Genomic DNA, 23,237 nt, shown 5'->3' on the forward strand with positions numbered 1-23,237 from the left:
TTAGTTCAGTAAAAAGACGTTATACTATTTTTAAGACCTGTCTCTTTACAAAAGAGATGACTGATTAAAAGTGGGCTGGATTCTCCGGTCCCCTCGCCACGTGCCGTTCGCTGGTGGTGGGATTCTATTGTCCCAGTGTGATTTCCCATTGAAGCCAGCCCACGGCACTGAGAGACCCACTGGTGGGGGTGCGCTGCCAGCGGGAGAAGTGAATCCCGGTGATCAGAGATTCACGGCTGTTTTGTAAAAACCTTTGCTGTAATGTTACTCTTTTGTTACCTTACTGTAGTGTGTTTGGTAGCACTACTGTATGTAACATGCGTTACTCAAACCAGTTGCGGCAGCGGCTTTCTGCACCTTGATGAAGAAGGCTCGAAGTCGTCCAGAGGTATTGAAAGGTTTATTGAGTGACAGAATTTAACAACTGCTTGATCTTACTTTAAGATCAAATCAGTAGAAAGGTTACAATGTTTATATACGGTAGCTATGTCTGACCACACTAGTAGCCCTGAGCTAGATCTATGTTCCTGCTCTCATCACAGTCTAATCATCAAGAGAGGCAGAGAGCTGCTTGCATCTGGCTTTTATATCCGCCAGTACTGCCTCCTAGTGATCTTTCAATTTCCCAAGAACCCCTTATGTACATACCCATGTAAAGATCACTACAGTTATTATAGATCCTGAAGATCTATAATAATTTTATTGCTCTTTTAATCTGGAATCATATTTTAACATAAGGTATATAAATAAATGAAAAAATCAGCCTGGCCCCCACACACGTGAGTCGTCACACATGCCAGGTGTGTGACGACCCTCTGCATAAGCTAAGTTATAAATGCTGGCTCCTCCCCTGCCCTGTGATGGGCTGCAGCAACTTTAGCTATAAAGGGGTGAGCCTTTTAACCTGCATGGTAGAACAGTGGTTAGCACAGTTGCTTCACAGCTCCAGGGTCACGGGTTCGATTCCCAGTTTGGGTCACTCCCACAGTCCAAAGATGTGCAGGTTAGATGAATTGGCCATGCTAAATTGCCCTTAGTGTCCGAAAAGGTTAGGTGGGGTTACGGGGATAGGGTGGAGGTGTGGGCTTAAGTAGGGTGCTCTTTCCAAGGGCCGGTGCAGACTCGATGGGTCGAATGGCCTCCTTCTGCACTGCAAATTCTATGATGAACATTCATCCTTTTAAACTTTTCTCACCCCTATGACTCGCCCCTGATGTAATCGTCTCCTGACTGTAGCTGGTCGAAGGCAGACAGCTGCTGATCTATTCTGGTCTAAACTGACCGGTGAAAATCTAGCCCCAAGAGTATGGGATGCCTAAACCCTCGTGTTTAATTTTCTTTGATATGAATGTGCTCTTGTAAATAAAGAATTTAAAATAAGCCCAAGGTGTCTGTATAGCTTATTCATTTTCTTCCCCCTGTCCATTAGTAATGCCTCGGTAACGTTCTCCTGTGGGGAAAAGCATTAAAGTGACTGATAACACAGGCATGGCAATACTTCAAATGAGGGCTTTCCTTTTAAGTCATTCTAGGGCTGTGGGTGCCACGAGCAAGGCTGCCATTTATTGTGTGCTTCGGGTTGACCTGAGTCAGTGATGCTCTGCTTTCTTTCTGAACTGCTATTTATTTATGCTTTGAGCCATTTATTATATAACGATTCCGGACCAGAACTTTACAGTTGCCAGGATACTGGGCAGAAACACCAATATCTTTCTCATTTTGTAAGACCGTGAGGAAAGGATACCTCACTCCAGGAGCGACGTCACAAACAAATAGGGATATAGTAAATTAAAATAAACTTTATTGCTAACACAGTATTAAATTATCTTTAACAGCACACAAGAAAACAATTATCCCTTAAACAATGCTAATTAATACAGTGACCCACTAACCCTTAACTGCTATCTGTATTCCCAAACAACAAAACCATCTCAGATTCCCAATCCACTTTTAAATACAGTTAGCACTCAGCAATACTTGCTGTACAGAGATGTCTTAAAACCTCACTTTGAACAAGAGAGCTCTTTTGAGACTGCTTTAAAGAAAGAGACCGGACTCTGTCAGAACAATACAGGATCACTAGCTGAGGTTTTCAGAAAATGCTTTCATAGCTTGACTTCCAGCTCCCGACTAAAACTCTGACCCTTAACAGTGGACCAATTCAACCTTTGACTCCTCCCATTAACTTTACCTTCTTACTAACTGAACACAATGGGTGCGATTTAACGGGAACATTTCTAAGTTTAATTTTGGGCACAATTGGCGGGGTGTTTCCCGACGGCCACATTGGAGAGATTGTGGCAGTCACCAGTAGGGGCAAGCAGCAAACACAACCTGCAGCTGTGAAGTGCTCTCACAATTAACAAGGCCAATTCCTTATTAGCAATAGCCTTTAGCTGTGAAACTAGAGGTTGTTCACAGTCAAAGGGAGTTAAAATGGTCGTCAGCATATAACCAAGAACAGGGCTCTGTCCTGGAAGTGTTTGGTGGGACAGACAGGCAGCAGCTGTAGTTGCCCCCATTATGGGTATCCGCAATATTTAAAGATGGCTAGATGTCCTCACAGGCGAAAAGCAACCCCCCTCCACTCCCACCCTGGACACTGGGGCAGCAGCCCAAAAATGGAAATGGCTACTCACCTCCTCAGTTCCCCTAAGGAGCCATTGCATCAGCTTCACATTTTTAAAACGGATTCCTAAATGACGCCCGCGTGATTTCTCCCTGGGGAGCCGGTTAATTCCTGGGAGGCTCTTACATTTGACTTCAATCTTGGCAATGAGATTGAAATTCATGTAAATTGGGGTCAATGATATACTCGCCGTATTTGGGCGAGATCCGGAACTTGCCATCGGGAGCAGGCTGATTAGATAACAGACTGTTTTGCGCCAGGCGCAAATCTCGATTTTGGCCTTTCCCGCTATTTACCAGCCCCCCCAGATCTGCGCTAGGCGCAGTGTGGCAGTTAAATTGTGCTCAATGTCTCTAATTAAATATTCCGCAGCGAACCCTCTTAATATAAACAAAAATCCATTACAATGCTCTAATTGCACCTCTGGATTTTTAAAAACACTACTGCAGCAGTCATACACACACTAACCCAGACTTTTAACCCTTACTGCACTAAATATATAGATAGGTAATACAATAGATCAGAAATTCCGACATTCATCATAGTTACAACTGAGTGGCTTTCTCGACTACTTCAGAGTGCAGTCAGGCATCAACCATATTGAAGAGGAACTGGAGTCATACATAGACCAGACCAGCTTTCCTTCCCTAAAGGACATGAGTGAACCAGTTGCGTTGAATGACTAACCGCTTTCTAATTCCAGACTTTGTTTAACACAGTGGTTCGATGGAGCTGTGGAATTTGAACTCTCATTCTCTGGTCTATCGATCTAAATTACTGGATTACTAGTTCAGTTGCACAAAGGTGAACAGAGTATGTTGAATTACTCCCGCGATCTATCTATACCATGGGCCATGTAACGAGCATTCATTATTTACATGATGGGATTCGATTCTGACCATAAAGCAGCTGTTCCTGTTGACAGCATAAGACTTCTCATTAACTACGCAAATGGTGTACATAGCCACTTTACACTGACACAACATATACATTCACAGCTGTCCTTCGCAGGGGTGATCTAATTGTGATGTTTATGCTGATTAAAGGGTCACATGAGGGATGTAGGGAGAAACAAGTTCCTCTGATGGGGGTGGCCAAAACGAGGGGTCATAAGCTTAAAATTATAGCGAGGCCAGTCAGTGGTGAAGTCAGGATGCACTGCTTATTTACCACTATAATCTTTTCGTCTATTTACCCAATCAACTTTATCCAGCTCTCCCCTATGCCTCTGTGAGGGGGTCGGTTAGCTCAGTTGGCTGGATGGTTAGTTCATGATGCAGAGCGATGCCAACATCATAGGTTCAATTCCCATACCGGCTGATGTTATTCATGAAGGCCCCACCTTCTCAACCTCGCCGCTCACCTGAGGGGTGGTGACTCTCGGGTTAAATCACCACCAGCCAGCTCACTTTTTCAAAAAGGGGGAGAGCAGCCTCCTGTTCTCTGGGGTTTTGGCGACTTCCATTTCGTACCTTTGTAAATGGATTTGTTTAAGTTTAAGATTCTTGTTTGGGTCTAGGGTAGGTCGCGCTCAAACATGAAATGGAATTCAATTGTATCATGATCACTAAAAGATCATCTTTTCCTATGAAATTAATTAATTAAACCTGCCTTGTTGCACAATACCTCGTCTAAAAATGTTTCATCCCTAGTTGGCTCCATATCATAGGAAGAATTCTGTGACTTCGTCTTCCAGGCCCCCTTGATTTGTGACTCATTTCAGAATGTGATCTCAAACTGAGCTAAAACACACGATATAATACTGGAAAACTGCATTCCGAGAAAATAGAGGTAGAACACAACTAAAATTATCTCCATGACAACGCTCACCTTTATGAATGATAGGAGCAGATAAACACCTTATTGGTTGATAATAAATTAATGTGCTTTTATGAATGTTTTCATTGAGACTTTTCACTGAGAGATTCAAAAAATTCTGAAACCTTTAATTAAAGTAATGGATGGAGAGATTTGATGTGAATGTGTCAATCTATAATTTAATATCATTGCAAGAATGGATTAGTCAATTTCTGATTCGACAGTGGATGTTTTTACAGGAAATATTTCAGAGTTGAGACTCACCTTACACTTGCCATTCACGCAGAGGTCCGTCTCATAGGGACCGCAAGGAGTGCCGTCGAGAACTCTCTCGGCTACTTGCACAGGGGATTCTTTACCAAAAGGGGAGCAATACAAAGCACACGGTTCATCTGAAATAGGAAAAGGCATCTCTGATCAGCAAAGTCTGATTACAGGTCAGGTTGTTAACACCAAACACCTTGCAAGAGGAAAAATATCAAGCTTATAGTTTCTACATTTACAAAGAAAAGATAACGGAGGGTGAGATAACTGGTTGAATTTAAATCAAACGAGCACCTAATGTGTAAATGCAACAGATCATAGAATGCCGACAGTGCAGAAGGAGGTCATTCGGCCTTTGGAGTCCGCGCCTATCCAATGATAGAACACCCTATCTAGGCCCATTCCTCCACCCTATCCCCATAATCCCACCTAACCTGTGCATTCCTGGACACTTAGGGGTAATTTAGCATGGAAAATCCACCTAACCTGCACATCTTTGGACTGTGGGACAAAACCGGAGCACCCGGAGGAAACTCACGGAGAAAGTGCAAACTCCACACAGTCACCCAAACCGGAATTGAACCCGGGTCTGTGGCACTGTGAGGCAGCAGGGCTGACACTGTGTCAACGTGCTGTCCGATCCTCAAACAATGCCTGGTTTTGCTGACATGGCATTTGCACTCTCCCCCATGGGTCGGATGATTGTCGGTTAAAGTCCTGTTCCAGATCACTAAAGAGCGAGTGCTGCTTCTTGTAAGAGGCTTATTCCACATCTGGACTTTGTGAATATGCTTGAATTCCTGATACCCTGGTGGGTGAAGCTCTCCACTCAAAGTGTGCTTATGAAAACTTGGCCCTGTTCAACTGACTGCAGTCTGTTTGTTCCAGCGGTTCAGGTTAAAGACAATAACACCAGAGTCCTGCAAAAAAGATTAACTGTTCATTCACCTCACTGCTCATTGTGGGATGTGGACAGTACAGAACGTCTCCCAAGCATTATTATGAAAAATAAATTCAGAATCTTACATCTCCGTGCTCAATGGCAACAAAACTTTCTTTCAGGTCAATTTTTCCCAATATATGTTCCTGTATCTACACTTCTAACACAAACCCATAATGTAAACTTGTTGCTATTTCACTACACACCTCCACCAGCAAAGGTTTCAATTTCACATCTCCCAGCTCCTTAGCCTCGACTGCAGAGTGACTTCCATACACTGACCTACTCTACATCTCCGCTTCTAAACTGCTCCATTTTTACGAGTTAATTGCAACGAACATGGATCAATGTTGTATTACTATTAATAAACCAAGGCTGAATGGTGCTGTTACTGGCCTACATTGGCTCCTAAGAACATAAGAACTTGGAGTCACCAATTCAGCCCCTTGAGCCAGCTTCACAATTCAATACCATCGTTGTCATAACCTGGGGTTAAGCAGGTCATGGGATATCTTTTTCAATTTTTCCAATTAAGGGTCAATTTAGCATGGCCAATCCGCCTCCCCTGCACATCTTTGGTATGTGGGGGAGAGACCTACGCCAACATGGCGAGAATGTGTAAACTCCACTCGGACAGTGACCTGGGGCTGAAACAGAGTCTTCAGTGCTGTGAGGCAGCAATGCTAACCACTGTGCCACCTAGTAATTGGATACCTATGAGACTGGGGGATTGATATTCCCAAAATCTATGACGAATGCACACTCCCTCTACACCCTGTATAAAACCAGAGGACCATGAACTGTGTGCTGGCTCCTGCAGTAGAGTAACTGCTCTGTACTCCTGTTCTGTTGCATTATCGGCTCGGCGTGAACTCCTTTCCAGACTTTATAATAATCGTGGCTGATCTCATCTGGTGCCCGTATCCACCTTCTTGCCTGCTCCCCAAACCCTTCATTCCACTACTAAAACTTATCTATTTCCTCCTTAAATTTGGTTAGTGTTCCGGCGTCCACTGCAATCTGGAGTAGAGATTTTCAAATAATTTCTCATCACTTCAGTTTTAAATCTGTCACCCCTTAGCCTAAACCAATGGCCTCTTGTTCTAGAATGTCCAACAAGGGGAAACATCTACTCTATATCTACCCTGTCAATCCCCTTTCGCATCTTATATACCTCAGTTAGATCTCCTCTCATTCTTCTTAATTCCTGCGTGTATAGGCCTAAACTTCTCATAAGACACATTGTTCATCTCTGGAATCAGTCTTGTCAACCTTCTCTGAATCGTCTCTAATGTATTTATGTCCTTCCTCAAGTAAGGGGACCAAAATTGTGTGCAGTGCTCCCGATGCAGTCTCACCAGTATCCTATACAGTTGCAGCAGCACTTCACTATGTTTATACTCTATTCCATTAGTAATGAATGCCAAATTTCAGTTTGTCTTCTTTAGTGGTCATAGAGGAGTCCGGTAAGAGTTTAACAAAAAGGTTTGTTGTCAAAGTACACGATGTACAAGCACAATTCCCAGTCCGGACTGCACACAACAGCCCAGTTCCTACCGGGGCTGGCTTTTATATCCCACATCCAATATCCCGCTGGTGGCTCTCCGCTCCTCAGTGGGGAAGCTTGGACTCGACGAGGCTCACAGGGAGATTAATCAGTTCATCCCCGTCGGTCTTGTGGGGGTTTTGACACCTTCCTTATCAGCTGCTGTACCTGCATACTAATTTTCTGCGATTAGTGCACAAGGACACGCAGAGCCCCCTGGACCAAAGCATTTTGAAGTAAGATAATCAGTTTTTTTATTCCTCCTGGTTGGGTAATATATCAATTTTAAAATTTACCATCCCATATTGTAATCAATCCAAGGTCTGGACCTTCCCTGATTATAAACAACCCCCTTTCCCCCCCCCCCCCCCCCCCCCCCCCCCGCGTGCCCCCAAGTCTCTCTATGGCCTTGACCTTCCCTGTCTCTCTAACCTTTCCCAGTCTCTCTATGATATTTGACCTTCCCTGACTTTATAATCACCCCCAGTCTCTCTATGAACGTGGCTTTCCATGTCTCTATATCCTCCTCCAGTCTCTCGATGACCTTGACCTGCCCTGACTCTACAACCTCACCCAGTCTCTCAATGACATTGACCTTCCCTGACTCTACAACCTCCCCCAGTGTCTTGATGACATTGACCTTCCCTGACTCTACAACCTCCCCCAGTGTCTTGATGACATTGACCTTCCCTGACTCTATAACCTCCCCCAGACTCTCGATGACATTGGCCTTCCCTGGTTCTACAACCTCCCCCAGTCTCTCTGTGACATTGATGTTCCCTAACTCTCTAACCTCCCGCAGTCTCTCTTTGGCCTTAGCGTTCCCTGACTCAATAACCTCCCCCAGTCTCCCTGTGACATTGACGTTCCCTGACTCTATAACCTCCGGCAGTCTCTCTATGGCCTTAGCGCTCCATGATTCTATAACCTCCCCCAGTCTCTCGATGACATTGACCTTCACTGATTCTACAACCTCCTGCAGTCACTCTCTGTGACATTGATGTTCCCTGACTCTATAACCCTCCGCAGTCTCTCGATGACATTAACCTTCCTTGACTCTACAACCGCCTCTTAGTGTTCACTTACTCTATTACCTCCCCAGTTTCTCTGTCACATTGACCTTCCCTGTCTCTATTACCTCCCCAGTCTTTCGATGACATTGACCTTCCCTGACTCTATAACCTCCCCTGACCCGACAACCTCCTCCCTGTCTGTACAACCTCCCCCAGTCTCTTTATGCCTTTTCTGTCTCTCTAACTTCTCCCAGTCTCTCTACGACTTTGGCCTTCCCTGCCTCTCTAACTCCTCCATCTCTCTAACTTCCCCCAGTCTCTCTATGACCATGACCTTCCCTGTCTCTATGACCTCCCCTAGTCTCTCTATGACCTTGAAATTCCCTGTATCATTCGACTTCCGGCGGCGGAGGGGAGCGGTCGCACACAGAGGAGCTCCGGAGGGGGGAACATAGTCGCGTCCTGTTCCCCCCCAAGAAGAACGCGCGCCCGGGTGTGCGAGCCAGGCCAACTGGGCCCACGCACAGCGGGAGCAAGGGAAGAGGAGCGACCCAGAACCCGAGGCAGAGGGGGGCCGGAGTCCCGGGCACTCGGGAATGGAGCGAGCGGCAGGAGAGGCACGTGGGGAGAGCCCCCCCCCCGGAGAAGGAGAGGAGGCCACAGGGAGCCGGAGGGAGGAAAGGAACGCGGGGGCAGCCGGAGACCAGGAAGCGGCCAGGGAAAGTTACGCCCCCTCCCCACCGAACGGAGACGGCACAGCGGGCCTGCGAGCCGGCTCGACTGACCGAGCCCCCCCCCCCCCACCACCCTTGCACAACAGAACGCGGGCGGCCTGAGCGAAAGCGGGGTCCAAGCCCAGGAGACGAAGCTGGAAACCCAAAAGGCGACCATTAAGGAGCTGGAGAGGGCTGCGACTGACATGAGCGACCGGATCACGGCCCTGGAGAGGGAGGTGGCAAGACTGGGCACAACGCAGGGGAGCCTGAAGGACAGGGTGCACAACCAGGAAATTGTAGCGACATGTATGACCGGTTAGTAGAAGGGGCCGACGCCGTACTGGATGCAACAAGAAGGAAGTGGGAGGAGGACCTGTGGATCAAGTTAGGGTGGAGACTCTGGAGCGAAGCACTGCATAGGGTCAACTCTACCTCCACCTGCGCAAGGCTCAGCCTGACGGAACTAAAAGTACATAGAGCTCACTTAACAAGAACCCGTATATAACCCGTTCTTCCCGGAGGTGGAGGATAGATGTGAACGGTGCCAAGTAGGACCGGCCAACTACGCCACATATTCTGGTCTTTCCCTAGACTTGTGGAGTGCTGGACTGCCTTCTTCAAAGCTGCAGACTGGCTGTCCGACTTCTCGGAATCACTCCAAATGAGGGAAATGTTAACCAACCTGACATCCACAGGAACAGAGAAAAAGGAGAACACAGGCGGAGGACAGGAGGGCCGGATGAAGAGGCAGCACGCACGAGAAGACAACGGCGGCGAAATCCGACCGGGAGAAGCGAGGGGCAACACTGGCATCAGACCCACTCGAGGATTTCCCTCCGGAAGTGCCCCACCAGCACGAACGGATGCCTACTTACGTATATATAGATACGTCGTGTGTAAACAACGGCAAAATATACTCTGTGCAAAAATCTAATAAAAAACACTTTAAAAAAAAGAAATTCCCTGTGTCTATAATCTCCCCCTGTCTCTCTGTGGCCTCAAATTTCCCTGACTCTCTAATCCCACCCAGTACTTCAACCCTCCAAATATTTGTGTAGCCCAATTCTGGCCTCTTGCACATTCCCAATTTTGATTGGCTGTTGTCATTTCAGCTTCCAAGTTCTTCAACTCCAGAACTTCCTCCCTGATCCTCTTTCCTGCTTTGCTTCTCCAAAAAGCCTGCCTTTTTGACCAAATTTTTGTTGTCTCTCCTAATACTTGTTTAAGGGATCTGGGGCGGAATTCTCCGACCCCCCCGGAGGGTCGGGGAATCGCCCGGACCGATGTAAATCCCGCCCCCACCGTGGCCGGAATTCTCCGCCATCCGGGAATTGGCGGGATCGCGCCCCGCCAATTGGTGTGCCCCCCGCGGCGATTCTCCGGCCCGCGATGGGCCAAAGTCCCGCCGCTGACAGGCCTCTCCCGCCGGCGGGAATTGGAGCACCTCTGGTGCCAGAGGGATTGGCGGCGCGAGCGGGCCCCCGGGGTCCTGGGGGGGGGGGCGTGGGATGATCGGACCCCGGGGGGTGCCCATCGATCGGCGGGCGGACCAGTGCCATGGGAGCACTCTTCTTCTTCTTCTTCCGCCGCCGCCTCCGCCTCCACGCCTCCGCTTCCACCACGCATGCTCCGGTGGTGACGTCAATGCCCGCTGATGCACCGGCGCATGCGTGAATCTGCAAAGGCCTTTCGGCCAGCCCTGACACCGGCTGCCGGGCGCCAAAGGCCGTTGCCACCGGTTTTGGCGCCACTCGACGTGGTGCCAACCACTCCGGCGCAGGCTGAGCCCCTAAAGGTGCGGAGAATTCCGCAACTTTGGGGAGGCCCGACACCGGAGTGGTTGGCACCACTCCGCTACGCCGGGAGCCCCCCGCCCCGCTGGGTAGGGGAGAATCCCGGCCCTGGTGAAACTTCAGCCTGAATGCACTCCTGTGAAGCTTCATGAAAGAGTTTACTATGTTAAAGTTACTATTTAAATAAAAGTGTTTTTGTTGTAACAATAATATATTATGTTACCAGAGGACAATGCCTCAGAAACTATAAGAACATAAGAACTAGGAGCAGGAGTAGGCCATCTGGCCCCTCGAGCCTGCTCCGCCATTCAATGAGATCATGGCTGATCTTTTGTGGACTCAGCTCCACTTTCCGGCCCGAACACCATAACCCTTAATCCCTTCATTCTTCAAAAAACTATCTATCTTTACCTTAAAAACATTTAATGAAGGAGCCTCAACTGCTTCACTGGGCAAGGAATTCCATAGATTCGCAACCCTTTGGGTGAAGAAGTTCCTCCAAAACTCAGTCCTAAATCTACTTCCCTTTATTTTGAGGCTATGTCCCCTAGTTCTGCTGTCACCCGCCAGTGGAAACAACCTGCCCGCATCTATCCTATCTATTCCCTTCATAATTTTTAATGTTTCTATAAGATCCCCCCTCATCCTTCTAAATTTCAACGAGTACAGTCCCAGTCTACTCAACCTCTCCTCATAATCCAACCCCTTCAACTCTGGGATTAACCTAGTGAATCTCCTCTGCACACCCTCCAGCGCCAGTACGTCCTTTCTCAAGTAAGGAGACCAAAACTGAACACAATACTCCAGGTGTGGCCGCACTAACACCTTATACAATTGCAACATAACCCCCCTAGTCTTAAACTCCATCCCTCTAGCAATGAAGGATAAAATTCCATTTGCCTTCTTAATCACCTGCACTTGTAAACCAACCTTCTGTGACTCATGCACTAGCACACCCAAGTCTCTCTGAACAGCGGCATGCTTTAATATTTTATCGTTTAATAAATAATCCCGTTTGCTGTTATTCCTACCAAAATGGATAACCTCACATTTGTCAACATTGTATTCCATCTGCCAGACCCTAGCCCATTCACTTAACCTATCCAAATCCCTCTGCAGACTTCCGGTATCCTCTGCACTTTTTGCTTTACCACTCATCTTAGTGTCTTCTGCAAACTTGGACACATTGCCCTTGGTCCCCAACTCCAAATCATCTATGTAAATTGTGAACAATTGTGGGCCCAACACTGATCCCTGAGGGACACCACTAGCTACTGATTGCCAACCAGAGAAACACCCATTAATCCCCACTCTTTGCTTTCTATTAATTAACCAATCCTCTATCCATGCTACTACTTTACCCTTAATGCCATGTATCTTTATCTTATGCAGCAACCTTTTGTGTGGCACCTTGTCAAAGGCTTTCTGGAAATCCAGATATACCACATCTATTGGCTCCCCGTTATCTACCGCTCTGGTAATGCCCTCAAACAATTCTGCTATATTAGTTAGGCATGACCTGCCCTTTATGAACCCATGCTGCATTTGCCCAATGGGACAATTTCCATCCAGGTGCCTCGCTATTTCTTCTTTGATGATAGATTCCAGCATCTTCCCTACTACCGAAGTTAAGGTCACTGGCCTATAATTACCCGCTTTCTGCCTACCTCTTTTTTAAACAGTGGTGTCACGTTTGCTAATTTCCAATCCGCCGGGACCATCCCAGAGTCTAGTGAATTCGGTAAATTATCACTATTGCATTTGCAATTTCTCTAGCCATCTCTTTTAGCACTCGGGGATGCATTCCATCCGAGCCAGGAGACTTGTCTACCTTTAGCCCCATTAGCTTGCCCATCACTACCTCCTTAATGATAACAATCATCTCAAAGTCCTCACCTGTCATAGCCTCATTTCTATCAGTCACTGGCATGTTATTTGTGTCTTCCACTGTGAAGACCGACCCAAAAAACCTGTTCAGTTCCTGAGCCATTTCCTCATCTCCCATTATTAAGTCTCCCTTCTCATCCTCTAAAGGACCAATATTTACCTTAGCCACTCTTTTTTGTTTTATATATTTGTAGAAACTTTTACTATCTTTTTTTATATTCTGAGCAAGTTTACTCTCATAATCTATCTTACTCTTCTTTATAGCTTTTTTAGTAGCTTTCTGTTGCCCCCTAAAGATTTCCTTGTACTTTAGTCTCCCACTAATCTTTGCCACTTTGTACTCTTTTTCCTTCAATTTGATACTCTCCCTTATTTCCTTAGGTATCCACGGTCGATTTTCCCTCTTTCTACCGTCCTTCCTTTTTGTTGGTATAAACCTTTGCTGAGCACTGTGAAAAATCACTTGGAAGGTTCTCCTCTGTTCCTCGACTGTTTCACCATAAAGTCTTTGCTCCCAGTCTACCTTAGCTAGCTCTTCTCTCATCCCATTGTAATCCCCTTTGTTTAAGCACAAAACACTAGTGTTTGATTTTACCTCTCACCCGCCATCTGTATTTTAAATTCCACCATATTGTGATCGCTCCTTCCGAGAGGATCCCTAACTATGAGATCATTAATCAATCCTGTCTCATTACACAGGACCAGATCTAGGACCGCTTGTTCCCTTGTAGGTTCCATTACATACTGTTCTAGGAAACTATCGCGGATACATTCTATAAACTCCTCCTCAAGGCTGCCTTGACCGACCTGGTTAAACCAATCGACATGTAGATTAAAATCCCCCATGATAACTGCTGTACCATTTCTACATGCATCAGTTATTTCTTTGTTTATTGCCTGCCCCACCATATCGTTACTATTTGGTGGCCGATAGACTACTCCTATCAGTGACTTTTTCGCCTTACTATTCCTGATTTCCACCCAAATGGATTCAACCTTATCCTCCATAGCACCGATGTCATCCCTTACTATTGCCCGGATGTCATCCTTAAATATCAGAGCAACACCACCTCCCTTACCATCCACTCTGTCCTTCCGAATAGCTTCATACCCTCGGATATTTAACTCCCAGTCGTGACCATCCTTTAACCATGTTTCAGTAATGGCCACTAAATCATAGTCATTTACGATGATTTGTGCTATCAACTCATTTACTTTATTCCGAATACTATGAGCATTCAGGTAAAGTACACTTATGTTGGTTTTTTTACCTCTGTTTTGAAGAGTGAAGAATATTTTTCACTCATATTTTTCTGAAGAATATTTTTATTAAAGAAGGAACATAGGGTGTTCACATCCTCAGGATACCCCAATATGCTTCCCAGGTAATTAGACAACTTATGAAACGTAGTCACTGTTGTTACACAGGAAAACACAACAACCAATTTGTACTAAAAAAATCCCCAAATTTCCAACTCTCCTTTCACATCTGACTAAGCAAGCGGACAGATCTCATTTTATCACCTCGAAACAATTCAACACTCTCTCGGTGCTGCACTGAAGTGTCAGCTCAGATTATATATTCAACTTCAACTAAGCCTTGAACCACTAACCTTCACGGTGGCACAGCGGCTAGTATTGCAGCCTCACAGCGCCAGGGACCTGGGTTCACTTCCTGCCTTTCTGCCGTGGCTGTGTGGGTTTCCTCTGGGTGCTCCAATTTCTTCCCACAGTCCAAAGATGTGCAGGTTAGGTGGTCTGGCCATGCTAAAATTGCCCCCTAATGTCCAAAAGGTTAGGTAGGGTTACTGGGTTACGGGGATGGGGTGGAGGTTGGGACTCGGGAGGGCATGCTTTCCAAGGGTCTGTGCAGACTGGACGGGCTGAATGGTCTCCTTCTGCACTCTAGGGATTCTAGGATTCAGAAGCAAGAGTGCTTCCCACTGACCCAAGCCACTTTAGCAGTTACATCAAAGCAACTTTTTAACTGCATGATGATTTCACAATGACATATTCGGAAGCATGTGTTAATTTGCCAATTTTTAAAAATGGCACATGGGCGTCTCCAGCTTGGCAAGCATTTGTTGCCCACCTCTAATTTCAATTGAGAAGTTGGTGAGCAGCTTCCTTGAACTGCTGTCGCCCATCTGGACTAAGTACAGCCACCGATATGTGAGGAAGGAAGTTCCAGAATTTTGAACCAGCAACAGCGATCCACAGAATCTCTGAAAGAGCACTCTGCACCCTACCTAAACCTACCCGCCCCCTCCCATCCCCGTAACCCCACCTAATCTGTATATCCCTGGACACTAAGAGGCAATTTTAGCATGGCCAATCCACCTAACCTGTACATCGTGGAGGAGGTGATGTTGTTTATCGTTACTGATTGTAGTCTGTGGGTCAAAAAGTTGAGGGTCCAGTTACAGAGTGAGGAGCCAAGTCCTGGGTTTTGGATACTTCCACTCGACTTTCTCTTCACTCAGGAGAACTCCAGTAACTGAAGTTTCTCATTTCTACAATCATTCTCGAGGAGCCTTTCTGCGGAATTGGGCACAGCTGAAGCCAAACCAGAGTTATAGATGTTCATCAGAACTTCATTGCTTTTGTATTCTCTGTCTTCTGTTCACAGTTCTCTGGCACCGTGCTCATATCTAAAGGAGCATTGGAAGATTAAGACCAGTGCATCTGCAATTTCCACCCCTATTTCCTGCAGGAAACTCCGATGCATTCCATCTGGACTGGTGACTTAGCTATTTCACAAAGTCAGATTTTCCATTATTTGCTCTTTATCAATTTTTAGCCCAACCAACATCTCAACTATGTCCTCTTTCACTGTGACATTGTCTTCTACCTTGGTAAGGACAGATGCAAAGTTTTCATTTATTATCTCAGTCACATCCTCTGACTCCACATGCGCTATCCTTTATAATCAAGAATTGGTCCTACCCCCTTTTTTAACCACCTTTTTACTATTTAGGTGACTGTAGAATGCTTATGGGTCGCTTTCGTTTAACAGCTAGTATATTATCAGACACACTTTGTCTCTCTTATTTCCCTTTCACTTTTTCACTGAACTGTGTGTGCCTGGTTCTTGCTTGTGATATTAATCTAACGTCTGTCCTACACCCCCTTTTTCTGCTTCACCTGACTCTCTTTCTTCAACAAGTCCCACTGGTTCTTTGCCAGTCCCACCGGCGTAAATTAGACTAGGTCCCTTACCGGCGGGACCTGGCGACGTGGGCGGGCTCAAGGGTCCTGGGGAGGGCACGGGATTATCTGGCCCCGGGGGGTGCCCCCATGGTGGCCTAGCCCGCGATCGGGGTCCACCGATCCGCAGGCGGGCCTGTGCCGTGGGGGCACTCTTTTCCGACGTGCCAGCCATGTCAGCCTACATGATGGCTGACGCGTAGGTGATCCCCTCCCCCCCCCGCGCATGCACGGGGATGACGTCAGCAGCCGCTGACACTCCCGTGTATGCGCGGACCTGCGGCGACTGGTGGAGTCCCATCGGCCCCGGCTGGCGTGGCGCCAACCACTCCGGCGCCGTCCTAGCCCCCGAATGTGCGGAAGATTCCGCACCTTTGGGCGGGCCGACGCTGGATTGGTTCACGCCTCTCCGTCCCGCCGGGACCCCCCGCCCCGCCGGGTAGGGGAGAATCCCACCCTAGGACCAGAAGGGATTATCATTACCAGCCTTGACTACAGCTGGCTTCAAGTCAACCTTCAGCAGCTTCTCTTAGCACAGTGGGCTAATCAGCTGGCTTGTAATGCAGAACAATACCAGCAGTGCGGGTTCAAATCCCGTACCGGCCCCAGACTGAGTCCGCAGCTGCCACGCGAGGATCCCGGACAGTGGGACCATGAGAGGTCAACGGCATTGGGAATTCGGCCGGTCGGGGATGGAGAATAGCGGCTGTGCCTCAGGCAATGTCCTGAGGCGGTGGATACTTTATGTGGCGTACTCCCTAGGTAAGCCGCTTTTTTTTTGGGGGGGGGGGGGTGGATACTTTATGCGGCGTACTCCCTAGGGGTAAGCCACTTTTTTTGGGGGGGGGGAGAAGGGGAGAATGGCGGAACCGTGGCGGTCCCGATTTTGTATGGGAACATGGATTCTCCACCCCATGGCCGAATGCAATTTTGGCGTCCGGGTGCTGAGAATCCAGCCCCAAAAGTGGGATGATTTCCTGGTGGCGGGAATGTGCTGCGCAGTTGGATGAAAGGTGGCTTTCCCCCTAGAGATTCCAACCTCAGTACTTTTGACACAAAAAGTACTAAGGAGGCAAACCCCCCCCCCCACCACACTGAAACATAAAGCACCTGAAGAAATGCCCTCAGAGCCAGGAGAGGAAGGCCAAGGCCACAGACGTGAGGAGCAAGGCAGAGCACGACATGGCGGGTCGAGCGGAGTCTCTTGCGCAAGCACCGGCCCTCCCACAGGCAGGGCAATGGATGGAGTACCTGACATGAGAACTCCTAAAACCTAGGGGCTCCTTTCAGGGAGAAAATTAATTTTGAGAGAAAACTTGCATGCAGTATAAAAACAAACAGTAGAGTTTCTGTGGATATATAAATAGGAATCAGGTGGTTAAGGTAAATGCGGGACCTCTATTGAAAGAGGCTGGTGAAATAATGACAGCAAACAAAGAAATGGTGGATATGGGCGGCACGGTGGCGCAATGGTTAGCACTGCTGCCTCACGGCGTGAGGACGCAGGTTCGATCCCGGCCATGGGTCACTGTCCGTGTGGAGTTTGCACATTCTCCCCGTGTTTACGTGGGTCTCACCCCCACAATCCAAAGATGTGCAGGGTAGGTTGATTGGCCACGCTTAATTGCTCCTTAATAGCAAAAATAAAAAAATATAGATTGCGCATCGACCAAGATCAAAAGCATTGATCCCATAAATGACCCGGCGAAGACTGCATGTACCATTGCCATTTTTCTTTTGAAAAGAGGGGCATCACCTGGACAGGGCACATGTGTTTCACCATGTGCTAGTGGTCATTCGAGCAGGGAACCAATGAGAGCATTAGGGTTCTTCATACCAACCTTACTGCCGATGTGAATAGAGTAGGTTTGTACAGAATTAAGGTTCAGGTGCTCCATTGCCATAGGGCCATTTTGTACATCTCTGGTCTTGTCAACCAGCCATGATATCTGGCACCCCCTAATCCCATCTTCCTGGAAGCGTAGGAAACACTGGACGAATGGCTCTTCGGAGACCTGGATATCTCAGCGTCTGCTTGCTGCTATTTCCAAAAGAGGCATGTCATGCAGTCCAATATGCAGGAGGGATGTGATTGTGAAATGTGGGGTGGGATTTGCTGGTCTCCAGTGTTTCTCGGCTGTGGGAGACGACCCCTGGCGTTGGGATCTTCTGATCCCTCCGCTGTCAATGGGATTTCCCATTGAGTCCACCCCAGGCCGCAGGGAAACCTGCCGTGGGGGTGTGTGAAGAGATGGAAGATCTCGTCCTAATGCAGGCTTATGCCATAAACAACAGGTCCTGCAAGAAATGTGTGCAATTTAGGTCTGAAATCAGAAAACACTTCTTCTGAAAGAGAGTTTTAGAAATCTAGAATTCTCCTCTCCAAAATGCTGTGGCTGCAGGGGACAATAGAAATTTTCAAGACTGATATCAACAAATATTTGTTGAATAAGGTCATCAAGGGATATTTGAAAAGGCAGTTTCATGGAATTGAGGTATATTTCAGGCATGATGAAGAACAAACAATAAAACATACCAAGGTGCTTCACACAAGTATTATAAAACAAAATATGATGCCAAGCCATATTAGGTCAGGTGAAATATTACCCTAGTAAATATTAGGTCAGACGACCAGAAGCTTGGCCAATGAAATACTTTTATGGAGTGTCTTAAAGGCGTGCCTTAAAAGAGGAATGTGAGATAGCGAACTTTGGGGAGGAGACTCCAGGGCTTAAAGCCTCGGCAGCTGAAGGCAAAGTGGAGAAATTTCAAAACAAGGAAGAACATTTTAAAATCAAGACATTGCTTGATCCGGACCCAGTATAGATCAGCGAGTACAGGGCTAATAGGTGAATGGGACTTGCTACGAGTCAACACATCGGCAGCAGAGTTTTTCGAGTATAGAATGTGAGACACCAGCCAGGAGTGCACTGGAATGATCAAGACTGGAGGTAACCAAGTCATGAATGCGGGGTTCAGCAGCAGATGAGCTGAAAGAAGGGTGAAGCCAGGCGAAGTTACAGAGGTTGTAATAGACAGTCTTAATGACGGCGTGAATATGAAGTCAGAAGCTCACCTCAGGGTCAATTGTGATACCAAGGTTGAGAACGATCTGTTTTAATTTTAGACATTTGGCAGGCAGAAAGATGGAGTCGGTAGCGAATGAATGTAGTTTGAAATGGACACCATCAGTCTTCCCAATATTTAACTGGAAAAAATTTCTGCTTATCCTGTACCGGATGTCGGTTGAGCAGTCTGATTGTTAAGCAACAATGGTGCAGTCAAGAGGGGTGATGGTGAGGTTGGGCTGGGTGTCATCATCGTACGTGTAGGAACTGTGCCCTTGGATGATGACGTCAAGTGGAAGCTTGCAGAGATAGGAGGGTTCAAGGATGGATAGTTGCGGGACAGTAGAGATTATGGCCAAGGAATGGGAAGAGAAGCCATTGCAAGTGGTACACTGGCTGCGATTAGATAGAATCTAGTAGATAGGTGAGAGCAGTCCCACCCAACTGGATGACAGTGGAGAGACATTGGAGGAGGATGGTATGGTTAACCATGCCAAAGGCTCCAGAATTGTTGAGAAGGATGAAGGGGGACAGTTTACCTTTGTCACAGTCACATGGGATCTCATTTATAATTTTGATAATCAAGGACTTGGAGTTGGACAGAGAGGTTGGGGATGGGGCATTAATTTTCAGGCTGGGGTCAACGATTGGTCCTTTAAGGAGAGATAATATGACAGCAGATTTAAAGGAGGGAAGGCCAACATTTGAGGAGATGGAACAATTAACAATAGCATCTAACCTGGGGGCTTGAAGGGGAAGTTGTGTGGCCAACAGTCGAGTAAAAATAGGCTAGAGAGAACATTAGGCCCATCTCATGGACAAGATGAGCTTGGGATCATCTAGCCTTCTAGCCAGATCTGGTTATGATCCGGAGATGAATGTCATGCTAACTGGAGTATCCAGGGTGAGAGTAATGGTTTTACTGGGGTCCCGGGTGTTGAAGGTGGAGTGAGGAAGCAGTTGAGCTAATCATGAGCAGCAGAAATGTCATGGTGGATGGAGGGACAAAGAGAAGGCAATTGGGATTTTGAAAGTGAAGTTGTAAGTGAATTGGGGAACAGTTTTCTTCAGGAACAGATCTAGAAGTGGATAGGGTTTGGAGGGGCAAGTGAAATGTGGGTAGAGAGCAATACAAGGAAGTGATTAAAGATGGCCTCAACATAGAAACTTAGAAAATAGGAGCAGGAGGAGGCCATTTGGCCCTTCAAGCCCGCTCCGCCATTCAGTAGGATCATGGCTGATTATCAAACTCAATAGTCTAATCCCACTTTCCCCCCATACCCTTGATCCCCTTTGCCCTAAGTGCTACATCTAACTGCTTCTTGAAAACATGGAGGCCGGGATTCTCCAAGGTCAGGAGTCATTGAAAGAGGCCAGCATGCGCGGACCCGCGGCCGCAGTGGAGGGCCGTGTACCCTGTGAAAGAGTGCCTGCCCATTCACTCTATCCATGCCCCTCATAATCCTGTAGACCCATATCAGGTTGCCCCTCAACCTCCAACGTTCTAATGAAAACAGTCCGAATTTATTCAGCCTCTCCGCATAGCTAACACCCTCTAGAACTGGAAAACATCCTGGTTAACCTCCTCTGCACCATCTCCAAAGTCTCCACATCCTTCTGGTAGTGTGGCGATCAGAATTGTGCGGATTTACCAACGTTTTATACTGTAGCATGACTTGCCAGTTTTTATACTTGATGCCCCGTCCAATGACGGCAAGCATTCCATATGCTTTCTTGACTATCTTATCCATTAGTGTTGCCACTTTCAAAGATCTGTGGACCTGTTAATGTTGAATGAGAGGCGAGAGGCATGGAACAAGATGATATGCTCAAAGGAGGAGAAAGTACCAGAAGAGTATGGGTCTGGCAATGGTGAAGTTTGGTGATAAGTACCACACTGCAATCCTGAGAGATGTAGTCAGATGATTTCATTAGCGGGCCTCTGCCAGATTTCTGTTGAGGCCATGACATTGATGCAACCATCCACAATATTATTATGGATGTTAAAGGCCTTGTTCGCAAATTACATTCTGAAGAGAGCTGTGTAGCGGGGTGGTGAGATCAGAGACCACAGGGCCAGCAATGAGATGGATGTGTTAGTTGGAAAGGAATTTTACATGATTACCCCTCAGTGGGTGCACGGATGGGAAGGTTAATGATGGAGGTGATGGCACAGTGGTACTGTCACTGGACTGGTAATCCAGAAGGCCTAGACTAATACTTTAGGGTCATTGCCTGGCACTTGTGTGGCATGAGAGTTACGTGCCACTTGTCAGCTCAAGCCTGGATATTGTCCAGCTCATGCTGCATTTGCACGTGGTGTGCTTCAGTGTCTGAGGAGTCGCGAATGGTGCTGGGCATTGTGCAATCATCAGCAAACATCCCCACATCTTACCTTATGTTGGAAGGAAGGGTATTGATGAAGCAGCTGAAGATGGTTGGACCAAGGACACTACCCTGAGGACCTCCTGCAGTGATGTCCCAGGACAGAGATGACTGACCTCCAACAACCACAACCATATTCCTTTGTCCTAGGTATGACTCCAACCAGTGGAGACTTTTCCCTCTGATTCCCATTAACTCTGGTTTTGCTAGGGATCCTTGATGCCATACTCGATCAAATGCTGCCTTGATGTCAAGGGCAGTCACTCTCATCTCACCTCTGGAGTTCAGCTCTTTTGTCCATGTTTAATCCAAGGCTGTTATGAGGTCAGGAGCTGAGTGACCCTGGCAGAACCCAAACTGAGTGTCAGTGAGCAGGTTATTGCTATGTAAGTGCTGCTTGATAGCACTGTTGATAGACCCTTCCAGCATTTTACTGATGACTGAGGTGACTGAGGGCCGTAATTGGCTGGGTTGCATTTGTCCTGCTTTTTGTGTACTGGCCATAGCTGGGCAATTTTCCACATTGCTGGGTGAATGCCATTGTTGTAGCCGTACTGGAACAGCTTGGCTAGGGGGCACAGCAAGTTCTGGAGCACAAGTCTTCAGTACTATTGCAGGAAGATTGTCAGGGGTCTAGGACAACTCATCGCCGCCGACTCATCGCCGCTGACTCATCGCCAACCCAACTCATCGCCAGCCCAACTTATCGCTAGCCCAACTCATCGCCAGCCCAACTAAAAATTGAAATTCATGGAGTGCTCAATAAAATTCGGTGGATATTAAAAACATCTTTATTCAAAATCAAAGTCTCAAAAATGAATGGAGGTGAAAAGACTTATTTTATGTTATGAGAAATACCGCGTAAATATTCAATAGGAATCCTTTCATTAAAATTTTGGACTATCCTAAGAATGCGGTTATCAGTATCTAGGTATCTTTTTAATTTTGCTGGTGGTGCACTGCCAGCTATAAGCAATTCCAAATAACAGTCTCGTCCTTTTTGAACTTTTCTGAGTGCATTAATGAATTTCCATATTGTAGGATGTTCCATCCCTAATTCCATTTGTAGTCTTCTGTTTGCTGTTTCTGCGTGGTTGTTGGTTTTGTCTTCATGATTTAAAGTTCGAACATACAAATTCCACATTTCCATTGGGAAGAGTGGGGCACGTCTGCTATTTCCGCGTCTGTTTAACTGACCTATATAATTGTTTTCGAGCCAATTCAGGATTGGCATATGCTCTGTCAATAATTCGTCAACTAAGGCATCAATATAGGAATCTATATGTTCGACAGGGACAAATGCAAGAGTCAGTATCATCTTGACTTGTAACGAAAACTTGCTGTCGTTATTATAACGAGAAGTATATTCATCAGGGATTGCTAACTGATGAAGGTCAATTGGGTCTGGCGGAGGGACGCTAATTTGATTCCGTTTCCGTCGAATTGTTTTCTTCAGAGCAGACGCACACAGTAGTGATCCTTGTTCCGCTTGGGAAACATTCGCCAAAACTTCATTAATCAATACACTTGGGTTTTCCATTGTCTTTTCGGCTCGCGTTTTAATTTTTGTAGTCGTCCTTGCCACTTCTATTCTTATTGGTGAAGAGTCATGGGTGTGAGTATTTATGAATTTCACTACATTTCCAAATCTTGTGTGAATTCTTGCTTTGCATCTGCTGAGCTGTTCACATCGCCAAAACATCAAATCGCCTTCGGTTTTACTGAATTTATCAAAAATGAACAAATGTCCATTATGAGAAAACTTCGCTTTGCCTCGCTGACTTAAAACTTGCTCCATTGTAAAGGGTTTAAAATTGGAAGAATTTAAAATTGAAGTTCCTAGAAACGGTAATTTGTGGATCTAGTTAGTCGGTAATTACTTGTTATGTGGAGGAACAGATTTATTTGTTGACAAATAGGTGTGTTGGTAATTGAGTTATTTGTGGATCTAGTTAGTCGGTAATTACTTGT

The 23,237-nt window shown here is 46.6% G+C and overlaps 1 protein-coding gene across 1 annotated transcript in view; it reads right to left on the reverse strand.

The window, feature by feature from the left end:
- Positions 1-23,237, reverse strand: part of adamts17 (ADAM metallopeptidase with thrombospondin type 1 motif, 17) — a 584,360-nt gene that overhangs the window by 160,403 nt on the left and 400,720 nt on the right. The window contains 1 exon segment of the mRNA XM_038813320.1: positions 4,712-4,839. Within this exon segment, the coding sequence (XP_038669248.1) occupies positions 4,712-4,839 (128 nt within the window).

The sequence above is a fragment of the Scyliorhinus canicula genome, chromosome 12 (genome assembly GCF_902713615.1).
Source record: "Scyliorhinus canicula chromosome 12, sScyCan1.1, whole genome shotgun sequence".
Taxonomy (NCBI): domain Eukaryota; kingdom Metazoa; phylum Chordata; class Chondrichthyes; order Carcharhiniformes; family Scyliorhinidae; genus Scyliorhinus; species Scyliorhinus canicula.